Source organism: Vombatus ursinus, unplaced genomic scaffold (genome assembly GCF_900497805.2).
Source record: "Vombatus ursinus unplaced genomic scaffold, bare-nosed wombat genome assembly UNPS02015035.1, whole genome shotgun sequence".
Classification (NCBI taxonomy): domain Eukaryota; kingdom Metazoa; phylum Chordata; class Mammalia; order Diprotodontia; family Vombatidae; genus Vombatus; species Vombatus ursinus.
Window position 1 is genome coordinate 2149729 of NW_020954813.1, and position 12145 is coordinate 2161873.

The 12145-nt window shown below is 42.1% G+C and overlaps 1 protein-coding gene across 2 annotated transcripts in view; it reads right to left on the reverse strand.

The window, feature by feature from the left end:
* Positions 1–12145, reverse strand: part of LOC114031069 (LIM domain transcription factor LMO4) — a 17594-nt gene that overhangs the window by 2115 nt on the left and 3334 nt on the right. For both annotated transcript variants that reach the window (XM_027846088.1, XM_027846087.1), the window contains exons 2-4: positions 11832–12070; positions 3866–3962; positions 3332–3487 (exon numbers count right to left, since the gene is read on the reverse strand). In XM_027846088.1, coding sequence (XP_027701889.1) covers positions 3332–3487; positions 3866–3962; positions 11832–12067 — 489 coding nt within the window. In that variant the 5' untranslated portion in view covers positions 12068–12070. The remainder of the gene's footprint in view (positions 1–3331; positions 3488–3865; positions 3963–11831; positions 12071–12145) is intronic.

Here is a 12145-nt window from a genome sequence, read left to right on the forward strand (position 1 = left end):
AAAAAAAAAAAAAAAAAAAAAAAAAAAAAAAAAAAAAAAAAAAAAGATTCCAAACCCTGTGGACAGATCTTATAACAAGACAGTGGAACTTTAAAGGGGCTAAATAAGTTGATGTTTTCTATTTAATAAGCAGTCTTTAAAAGACAATGTTGAAACAATTAGCTTATTATGTATATGTATGTTCACATATACATGTGTGTATGTATATATATACATACACACACACACACATACACTATATCAGTGGAATTGTAGGTAGGTTTTATATGTGTAATATATGTGTTCAACATAAAACTGTACTTATAGATAGTCTATGATAAAATAAAAATGGCTATTTTTCTATATGGTAAACACAGTGATGGAATAAAGAAATCTACAGCTAGGCTGTTACCTCTGAAAAAAAGAGAAGCTATAGAAGTTAAATTTACAAAAAAGAACTCATGAACACCCTCTCCTTTACTTTCTTATTAATGTATGTGAAGTGCTTTGCAAACTTAAAGTGTGATAGAAACACTGGTCACTGTTATTAGTAGTAGTAATAGTAATAACAATGGTGATGATGAGAATAATGTGCATTTGTGATATACTCTACTTGCCCCAAATCATCACCTACAGAACTGCTACCTAGTAAACTGATTGTGTTCACAAAATACAGAAGGCAAAAAATGTAAGATAATTCTATTAACAGGGAAATGGCTTTAATTGGCCCTAAAACAGGCAATTTTTCAGAAAGTATCTAAGAAGCACATACCCTAAAATTATCTTTCTTTATGCTTTTGAAGTGCTATTACTATTTGGGACCCCCTGTCTGGCCCTTTCTATTTCCCAGGATGAAACAGGTACATTGCTAGGATTAGGTTCTTTTTCCTGAAGTAGGTTCTGTTGTCCAAAAGAAGTATCCCCCAGTCTTCTTTCCTGACAATGCCAAGTGTGGAAAACGGGAAGGATGCTATCCAGAAATACACACATACATTCATATACATATACATGTATGTGTGTGGATGTATATGTTAAGTGTGTGTGTATATATACGTGTGTATGTCTACATATGTATAGATCCTATTTCATAGGAAAGATGCTATCCAGAAATATCTAACAGAAAGCCACGTTTCTTAGCCACTGTCCCTCTTCTTTCCCAAACTCTTCATCGACCTCACTGAGTGTGGCTGAATTCGGTTTAATAAGCCAGGAAAGCAACACTGAGACCTTCTCTTTTTTCGCTTAAGTGTCCTCTCACACAGTGTTTGGTTGGCGATGGGGCTGCCCCACTTCACAGGCCTGGTCCAATTTTCCATTTTTTCTCCACCTACTCCATTCTTCACCATGCATGATGGTGAAGCTATAACAAACATTTTTACACTTTGCTAAAGCCAAGGAAAGAAATGGGATAAAACTAGTGACAAACTTAAGATCCCATTCAAAGAAGAAATTAAACTTTTATACTATGGCAGGAGAGGGAAAAAAGATATCAACCTTTTGATTCTTGAAGCACATTTCACTTTTTTCCACTGCCCTGTATAAATAGGAATGACTTTACCTCTTTTTTGAAATGACTCTCTACAAGTATTCATTTAACGGATTCATTGCTCTGTTAAGTCTGCACTCTGAATTTATTTCATTAAAATTCACAAACATATAAATCTATGAATTGTGGCATGTATTTGTACTTCCTTGGAGTGGCTTTGATATCTATTTGCCAATAGTCAGTAGTTACAGTAACAAGAAATTAGGACTTTTGTACTTAGCTAAAATGCTATCGAGTTTCCTTGATTAATTGACATTGTAATATAAATACTTTTATTTACTCAGTTTGTTAATGTTTGCTTTCCAAGGCAGAGACTAGAGCTTTAATTCAATTTAGTTCATAAATTAGGTGGGGGGAGGGAAAATATAAAGTCATTATACTATAATGGTACTTTTATTTTTAATGGTTAAAATTTGAATTAAAAAAAAAAAATTGGCATTTCCTCCCCGCATTCTAAAGAAAAAGTCTTTGGCATTTGCCTTTGTAAGTTACAGGAGACAAAGGAACCTACTATTTTCCCCCAGACTTTTGAAGCTTACTGAATTCCTCTTTTCAGATAAATGTTATTTTTCGTGATCCTTGCAACAGACATTAATGAAGTTCCTATTGTAAATCTATAAAGAATTACCAAGTGAAGTGTGCGCTTTTTGTTTCAATGCAATAACTCAGTCCTATGCGATTGCCTGGGTTAATGATGAAAAAGTCAAATAGACTATCAGAGCTGATGGAAAAATCTATCACCAATCTGAAATTAAAATTCATCTGTGGTCAATAAGATTTAATATCCATGCAAGTGGCGCTGTAAAGAGTAAATGAATCAATGTCATCAATACATAATCAGTATGAAATATGATGTGAATAAAATTATGTGTGAGACTCATACATTTCACTCTTTTCTGGACCAGTGTGGAATGAACAGTCTCTTAACTGAAGGTTGACAGTAATTGTTACAAATTAAGCACAGCGGTTATCAAAATGCACTCGCCTGCATAGCTGTAAGACTTATTAAGGAGATTAAAATAGATCTCAAACTATCCAGTTCTAACGGTACTGGACAACTGTTGATCGGAACATTTTCCTCTGAAATGCCTTCTAACGTGCCATAATTTGTACCCGTATATAATTTACTCATCTATAAGTATGGTCCAAAGGCTTTCAAGTTATGGATCCGAAAGAGAGATACATAATCTTTAATGGCGCTATTAGTGGTGCAGAGAGCTTGGAGAGACTAAGAACTTTGTTTTAAATGTCATAACTTATTCAAATTTATGGGCCTACCAATCAACAGAAATGCTCTCCTCCGGTATTACAGTATGTTTTGTAAAACTGCTATTCTAAAAATAAATCCAAAGCAAATTGAGGAGGGATGGCAGGTGTCTAGATTTCAACCATCAATACAAGACTCTTTTCTTCATGACAAAGATATGTGTAGTCCTGTTTACAAAAATTAAGGTTCTAATTCTCCTCCCATGACTACCTCCTGCACTCTATTTCTGCATCTCAAGGATCCAATGGGATCTGGTGATTAGTGCGTTTCATATTGGGCTTGGTTTTACATGCCCCAAGCCTCAGGCCAGTTGAGGCTAAAACCAAATTATGACAAGCAGATTTCCCTAACAGGTATCCCTCCACCTAAGAGTATTTGCACCTGGTCACCCTATTTCTGAACACCAGACCTGAATCTCATCTTCGCCTCTTACAAGGGTGACACAAAAGAAAACCACGGGCTAGAAAACTCAAGGTTGGAAGAGGCAAGCTGTCCCACCTTGCTCTAAGAAAGCTCATTAGTAATTGTTGGGTATTCACCTTCTGGTCTGACAGTAGTGGATTGCTTTGAAGTGAATTCAAATGACCATTGATGAGAGCTGTAGGTCTATCATGTTCACAAAATAAACTGCCGTTGATGTAGTGAAACCGGTCTCCCGGGACCAGGCGATTCCGGCAGGTAGAGCACGTAAAACACTGTGAGGAAAGATAAAAATCATTGGAAACAGGTGTAAAATGAAGTCTTTTGGCGCGAGTCTGGAGCAACCAAACAAGATGGGGTGTCTATCAAGTACAGAAACACTTGAGTTTTAAGTTTTTTTTTTCCCCTAATAGGCAATTCCCAGGGATATCAGCCTCACTTCAATAGATGTGTATTTGTGTGCCCAAGCATGTAATAATCACGAAGGGACCCCTCCCATGAAAAACACCTTCATGTGCTCCACTATTCTGAAGGGCTCCCTTGCCAGTCACAGTATACAGAGATGAGCAGAGTTTATACTAGGTGAGTACCCCAATAAGAAAGCAATGAAATACAACAGCCAGAGGGAGGAGGAGAGGGGAGCCAAGTGCTACCTTCAGATGATAAACGTTGCCTTGCGCCCGCATGACAAGCTCACTGGCAGGGATGGACTGTCCACAAGCACTGCATGCCCCACTGTTCCCAAATAACCTGAAACAAAAGGTGATGGCAACCATGAGTGTTTCAGCTATGTTGAAGATCTCTCCCCCCCAACCCCAGACCAAATCCTTCCCTACTCTCCAGCCCCACCCCAAAGTTCTTTTTGAGGCACAAGCCTCAGAGTTCTGCAACTGATTTACATCAAACAGGAAACCCATTTTGGGGGAGGGGATTGACTAACTTCTGCCCACCACACAGGAAGAGGAAGCACCAGATTTAATCAAAAATATTGACTTATACCTCTAGCAAATACAAAAGAATTCTGTACCACACACAGTTTTATCAGATTACTGAGTTCATCATAAAAAAAAAAAGATACAATTCATGACTGGAGTTTAAATGCATTGTGTCCTTGAAATTATATGAAGAACTCTTTTGTACTTTAATCATATCTTGAGATATGAGTCATCAAAAGGGTTAAGAGGATTTGATTGTATATCTAAGAAGACATCATGCTCAGTGTATTGAAACTCCAGTAAACCTCCATCAGGGAAGAGTTTCCATTAGAAACTCTCTGCTATCCAGGTTGATATATAATGTGTACGGGTTAACCTTTTCAATCATGGTGTCAACACTTAAGATTTGCCTCTGCTCATCTCTTTCATCCTAACCTTCTCTCTCTCTTGATAATGAAATGCTTGCTCCAACTTCCCTCTATCTGCTCCTGAGTCCACAATTTAGATTACTTCATCTCTGCTAGCAACAAACTGAATGAAATTTCGATTTGAGCAGAAAGTAATTTACCGGGATCTGGACCCATTTGTCATCATATCTCTCTGGGTGTTTGCTGTATCACTGCAGTTTTCCTATGCAATCAAATGAGACCACAACATCTGCCATGGGGGGGGGGAGAGGAGAGAAAGGGAGAGGGAGGGAGGAGGAAGAGGGAAAAGGCTGTGGGAGGGGGGGAGAAGAGTACAAGGAAGTCGAGTGTAGTGAAAAGAGATACACAATTTTCTAAATGTGTTTAAAGGCACAAGGAGAGATTTTAAATGAAGACTGAACTTCCACTTTCAGAGAGCATCCACAAGGCTAGCTTTTTATTTCTTTTGATCCTTCCTTCTTAAAGATCCACATTTTTTTTTTAATCAAACCCAAATGATTCCATCGTGGAAGGTGAAGATTGGAACAAGTGGGCAGGGTCACAGACCCACTTTCAGAATGGGGTCACCAGGCTTTACAAATTAACGTATAGGTGTCATAATAAACATTAATATTTGCATTTCCTCCTTGTCCAAATAAAGTCATAAAATTCTGCTGGTGTCAAAACTCGAAGACGTGTTCCTATAGAATACCCATAATCTGAATGACTGCTGCATGCCTCTGTATAAAAAAATAATTGCTTTGAGTTTTCAGAATCTGGTCTTGCAGAGGAGGCTTGTCATGTTCAAACTACTAATTTGCTGTCGCCACTTTATTGAAAATAGCCTGTAAGTTGTTATTAAATGTATCGACTGAACGACAGGGAGAGTAGTAAAACTGCCCCTTAAGATGGCTTTTAATAGGAAGACCGAGAAACAAATTTTGCAGCAGCATCGATTTGAAGAGTTCAATCAAAACTCCATTTCAAAACTAATTAGTCTGAGATGCACGACACATTGACACGTTCTTGCAGAATCAGGAATGGTTACAAAGGGAAGGCTAGAATAATACACTAGCAGGACCTCCAGTCAAAGGACAGCAGTGCCTGGAAGCTCTGGGGCCACTGAGATGTTGGGGTCTAAAGCTTGACCACTTCAGGACTATTGATGAAATCCTACTGGATTTTTTCTTTCTTTCTTTCTTTCCCTCCCTTGCCCACCCTCCCCCACCTCCCAGCACTGGATTCTCTTGGGTTCTGAGTGTCCCCACCAACAAAGTTTGGAGAACAGGGTGCGCAGAGAAGAGAAACAGCATTGGGGGAAAGTATGAGCAATGACCAGGTTTCCTCTATTCCCCCAAAAAGAATGGAAAAGAACAAGAGTTTAAGTAACAACAACAAAAAGTTAAAAACCTGTCAGTGTAGCAAAATGGATGTTGGGGACTTAAGGAGATTGGGGGTTGGGGGAGTGACTGGGAAAACAGAATCCTAGCACGGAGGACCAAATATCCTCTTATGATGAATATGAGCTCTCTATAAGCATTTCTGAGAACAAGAGTCTGTAATTAGGCTGCCACCACCCCCAACAGGTTCACTCGTACCACACCATCTTAAAAACACACTTTCCCAGCACCAATCTGATTGTACTGCCTGAGTGTTCATTTATTTAACAATTCACCCTGAGTAAAGTCAGCTGCACGTCTTTGGCAGCTAAGTGTATTTTAATAATCCGTGCAGTCATATGTAATCCAAAAGCTTTTCATACATCTTATTTTCCCCAGCACTGCCTCCATAACCTTTCAGAGAACAACCAACCCCACCCCATCCCCAATCACATGATGTACAAAAGAGTAGAAAATTATAGTTACAAAGTTTGGAAATGACTAAAATCTCTGCGTGGCTAATGCACTATTTAACAACATATTAATGCTGTTGGAGATTGTTCCATGCTCTTGTTTCAGGGAGGCCGAGCCTAACGGTTGATGTCTCTAAACACTCGGTACATTATCCTCTCCCTCCTTCACCCAGGATGAAGGCGAGTATTAAAAACTCGACTTTTTTTTTTTCCCTGAAAAGTTTTTTGTTTTTTTTTTCTTTTTCTGTGAGGCTGGAGAGTTAATTATCTAACCAGGGGGACTGTCCAGGACAGTGTTTGATTTAAAAGGCTCGAGGCTTTAGGTGCTCAATTAAGTAGCTATCGGTCTCAGACTGGACTTTAATGGGCTCTTTTCTCTTTAACTCAAGCTACAGGGAGATATACCCCAGGTCAGGCTAATTAAAGCCAGGGGACTCTTTAATTGTGATGACAGAATCGGTTTCAGTTTCCTTTCTTTGGGTCCTCAGTCCAAGAAGGTCGTTAATATTTCAGCATTTGGGCAACGCAATCAATCACAAACATCAAGCGGTCCCTTATATGGAAAAGAAGCAGCCGAAGACGGAGAAATCCCCCATAAGCCTGCATTCTAAAGGTGGTTCGCTCTTATTTGGAGAACTCCCGTGTAGCTAGGTCCTATTTGTCAGCTCTGCCCCCAACTCTCTCCCAATGACGTTAAGAGATGGAGAAGAGGAGGAAGGAAGGGGAAAAAGATAGTCCTATTTTTAGTTTGGTACCATATCTCAGCATCATCTTGGAAAACTGATGACCAATAGCTGGGCTCATTTTCAATTATGTTACTACTTTAAGGAGCAAACACGTAATATTAAGAGATTCCTGGAGGAGTTTCCGAAACCAAGAGGCAAAAGGGGGTAGCATTTCCAAAGGGGGTGGCAAGCGACACGTTCCTACCTACAAGTACATATATCAGCAACCTATCAGAAGAGAAAAATGCACATCTACAGCTACTGATCCAAAAGCAATTGGTTTTCCTGCAAGTTCCTATATTTAATCTAAATTCTGCACTAGCTATATTAAAACCTAACAAAGAAATGCAACACAGAAATTATGCCTGGAGCCAAGTCCATTAAAGGTACTTCAGAATAACTAGAGACCGAGCACCTTAAAAGCCCCAGAAGCTATTGATACTTAAGAGGGGGGGCTGTGCATGATGGCAAGAGCTGCATTAGAAAGAGGGGGAAAAAAATCAGCCAAATTACGCTTGGTTAATTCAGAGTAACAGATCTGCCCCCAAGTGAATTGGAGGCCTTGAATTAATTCTGTTATGACAAATCAAGATAAACGTTCCCCCTAAATTGCATGCGATTTAATTAATTTTTGAGATCCTGGGTTTTTTTTTTCTCCTAGCTAATAGTTCACATGCTCCTATGCTGTCATTGTGCTTGAGTGGGCAGACTTCAAAGTGATATTAAATAACCAACTATTAGATTTACCTAGCACGTCCTATTGGAAAAATGCCATTTAATTACCTAGCCTGTTCAATTAAAGGGACAGCATTCTCTGAATATAGCAGCTTGCTGTTGATTACCAGGGAAATGAACTCGCCTGCCTGGCGGCTCCTAGATTTCTACCACCACTGTCCCTCCCCCAAACCCCAGCTCCAACACACACACACACACACAGACACACACATCCCTCCGAACCCCCCTCCCCCTGCTGCTGCCGTCTCCTCCCTCCCCCAGCCCCCTACCCCGCCCCGCTGCACCGTGCAGACTGCGGCTGCGGAGAGCCACGTGAATTGCAAAGAAGAGAGCACGCAGCGGCGAGAGGCGATAGCTATTCTCCAGCGGAGCTCCCGCCCTTTTGCTCGCCCCAGGCCCGGGGCGTCTGCTCCGCTCCGCCCTGCACCGCAGCAGCAGCGCAGCCAGAGTCAGCCGTCGGGGCACGGCTCGTGCGCCAGCGCCGCACCCCCAGCCCCCACTTGGCCTAGTTCACCGGCCTGCAAGCCCGGTGAAGTCGGGCAAACCACACAGCCTGGGACGCACACACAGCCTTCCGCTGGATTTCCTTTCCCTCCCCCACCCCGTAAGCCCCACCCGTCTCTCCACTAACTTCCTTCTCAGAAGGCAGCAGCAGGACCCACGAGAGGAGGAAACAGGGGGGTGGTGGGGGGGGAAGAGAGGGGAGACCGAAAGGGACGCGGAAGCATAGGAGTCCAGAAGCAACTTTGCTGCACAAGACGGTGGAGGCGTTTCCAAAATCTCAGGACTAGCAAAAGATTGGGGGGGAGGGGGGAGTTCGGAAAGGCAGAGAGTAGGTTGGCCTGGGCCCCTTTAAGAACCGCCAGAATAACAGCCCCCCCCCCAACCTCCAGACTTCCCTTCCCTCTCTTAGAGGCCAATTTTGTTAATTAAATGTTTTGTTTGCAACGGGGCTCTCATTCATTTCGGACACGTCATTCTGAGCAGATCTAAGCCAGAGACCAGATCTCATTAGATAAAGCCCATCAGAACTAAGAGAAAATGGAGGAGCCTCTAATTAAAGCTTTTAATTGTGTGCGGATTCCCGGCTGCTGGCGGCTGGAGCTGGGGCTGCGGCAGCTTTATCTGAAATCTGGAGAGTAAGGGCAGAAGCCCCGTCGTGACTCTCCACCCAAAGGATCCTTACCCTTAAAGGGGTGGGGGAAGGGGTCAGCAAGGTAATCCATCTCCCCCTCCTACTTCAGCTCCCCTTCCTTCCCACTCGGGCCCGACTGGCTTGCCTGCTTCTCCCCCCTTACCCAATGAAGGTAGAATCTGCTGCTTTTAGCGAGATCTGGGTCGTTTTCAAAAGCCACAACCTCAAGACAGTTTAAAAGCCCCTTAATAAATCGCTCTATGGTCCCAGCCCCCGCTCAGGAGATCACCAGAGTCCCTTTCACCTGGCGGCAGCCGTTTTAGCTGATCAATCCGTTTTTCATTTTGTTATTCACATCTAATTTCCCCCCAGCGACTCTGATTAAGAGTTGTGCACATGGATTTGGCCTCGGAACTGACAGCTCTTCAAACTGGGGGGTGGGGAATGGAAGGAGAGGGAAAAAAGTATAGGTCAAGTCATTTCTAGATAAACAAACCCAAACCCCACCCCCAGCAGACCTGGCAAGAGTCTCCTTGAAACTGCCCAGATCCATTCTGGAATTTGGGTGGGTGGGTAGTGGGTGCTAGAAGAGGTCCCTAGACTTCTCGGTTTGGGGTGGCAGCCTGAAGACTGAACTTATCAGAGTTCAGCTCAGTAAATGAAGACTTCGAAGTCCTTCACAGATCTCCTAGGAACATCTAAATATTCATTCGAGTGATCCAGTTCAAGTTTCAGTGAATGCCTCACTCCTGCACATGCTAAGTTAGGTCCAATTATCCAGATCCAGAGAAGAGGGGAGAAAGTCAGAAGATGGAAGAAGGCCATCAATTCTGAAACACCCAACGCTGATCACACTCCTTGTTCATAATTTCAGAAAACACAGAGAAACAGAATGGGCATTCATTTTTGGCCCCCATGAAATAAGTCTTATGCCTGAACTTGGGGAAATTAAAATGGACTGGAGGCATCTTCTCTTTTTAATTAGTGACAATCAGAAGGGAAGGTTTGTTTGCCACTTTAGAGGGTTATGAAACTGTACCACCATTCACTGCATCTGAACAGTTGTGCCCTCCCCCCCACTTCAAACCAAACCTTCTTATCCACAGTTCTGCTCTGTTTAATTACAACACAGTCAGGTTTATGGTGTTGCTTGGATGGAGGACCAGAAAAGCATTACCACACTGTGCCCCCCCAACACACACACTCATGTGCTGGTTTCCCAACATTTACTGCTGAAAGGACATTTAGTAACTACCATACTACCATTTCCCTTTAAAAAATAAAACCCTTTACTTCTTATATTCCTTTCTTCTGAGTCCACTGAGAAGGCAAGCACGCTGGCCAAAGGTTGCATTATTAAAATAAATAAAAACTCTTAATTACCCCTGTCATTTTAAACTAACGACAAGTGAAGAACATCTCCTGATTCATGCTCAGTATATGCTATTTACATCCTTCACAACTTAATGGAGAATAAGGCCAGTGCTCCAAAAATAAACTTAAGGTATTATAAACCAATTGATTCCTCAAGCAACAATTTTCCTATTAACTATTAAGGGAGGAGGGGAAAATACTTAAGAATACACTTGGCATTTACATTAAAAACCCCAAACATTTAAATAGAATGCAATTCATCCTAAAACTCTGCATTTTTCTTATGCCAACCATGGTCTTTTTTTTTTTAATTACTGGATGTTGAAATAGAACACCTCCTAGAAGCATTCATGTGCATCAGTCTATCAAACCATTTACTCAAATTAAATGTGTGTAATCCTTCAAATGCCTCCTTTCAAATTAATGAGTTTAAGGAGCTTGAGTTCACCTGAAAAGATCCTATAGGCACCTGACCTCCTGAATTCTTTCTATTAATTGCACTGAAACTTGTTAGAAAAGATCATGATGTTACTATACATTAACTAAAGAATGCAAAATTAACATATTTCACAGTTGGTTTTTCACAAATTTGTTGGGAGAACTAGGGTGGTAGGTACACACACACACACACACACACACACACACACACACACACACACACACTGGTAGGTGCACCACCACCCAAAAAAACACAAACAAACAGCCCCCAAAAAACCTTGACCTCTTCTTCAGGAAATATCCATCTTTTCTATATTGCAAACCACACAAGACTGTAAGTTCCTGGATTCTATATAACAAACAAACAGTATCCACTAGATTCTTTGGCTACAAGCAGAATTACAGGCCTTTACACTGATAGTTAATCAGTCTTTTACAAGGCGTATAAAGAATGAGTCACTCTCTCTCCACTCAAATAAGTTTAAAGGTGCTTATGTAAATATTACAATTAATCAGATACCACCATGGGTAAGTCACTTCCCCTTAACTAGTTTTATTTTGAAGTCAACTGGGTGTCCGTTGTTTCTCTGTAAATACTACTGCCCAACCTTTAGGAAAGCAGATTAGACTGCCTTTTGATTTTTGTTTATTTTTAGTGGGGACTCCTTTTGGACTGGCAGCCACATGAAAGAGATCAGGGGGCCCCTACCGTCTTCCCCCTGGGCCTCCCAGTAATAACCTGAAGCTGGGCACCAGGAGACATTCTTACAGAGCGTGGGGGTTCACAGCTAATTTAAAATAAAAACTAGAAAGGGAACAAGAAATCAAACAATTCCAACTTCTCTTCCCATTGCCAAGTCAACCTCCTTTTCTTCTTTCAGTCCTTTCCCACCCAGAAAAGATGGTGAGGAAGCAACAGATGATTGTGCCAGGTACAGCTTCCACCCACCCACTCCAAGTTTGCATTCCCGGGACTCCCCACCCCACCAGCCCTCACAAACATACAGCATCTGCTTACCTAATGTAGTCATTTCTGCAAAGGATCATACCGCTCTTGGTGTAACAGGACGTGCCAATGTCCCCAAGCTGAGCCTGGCAGCAGGAACACTTCAGGCACCGGCTATGCCAATAGCTGTCCATGGCATAGAGCAGGAAGCGGTCGGCGATCTTGCCCCCGCACCCGGCGCACCTTTTCCAGGAGAGGGCGCCCGCCGTCACCGGGGGAGGTTGCGAGCTGCTGCCCGGATTCACCATGGTCTGTAGGAAGGAAAGGAAGGAGACACACAAAATAGGGAAAGGGGGGGTAGGGTTTGAATCAAGCGGCTGATCGCG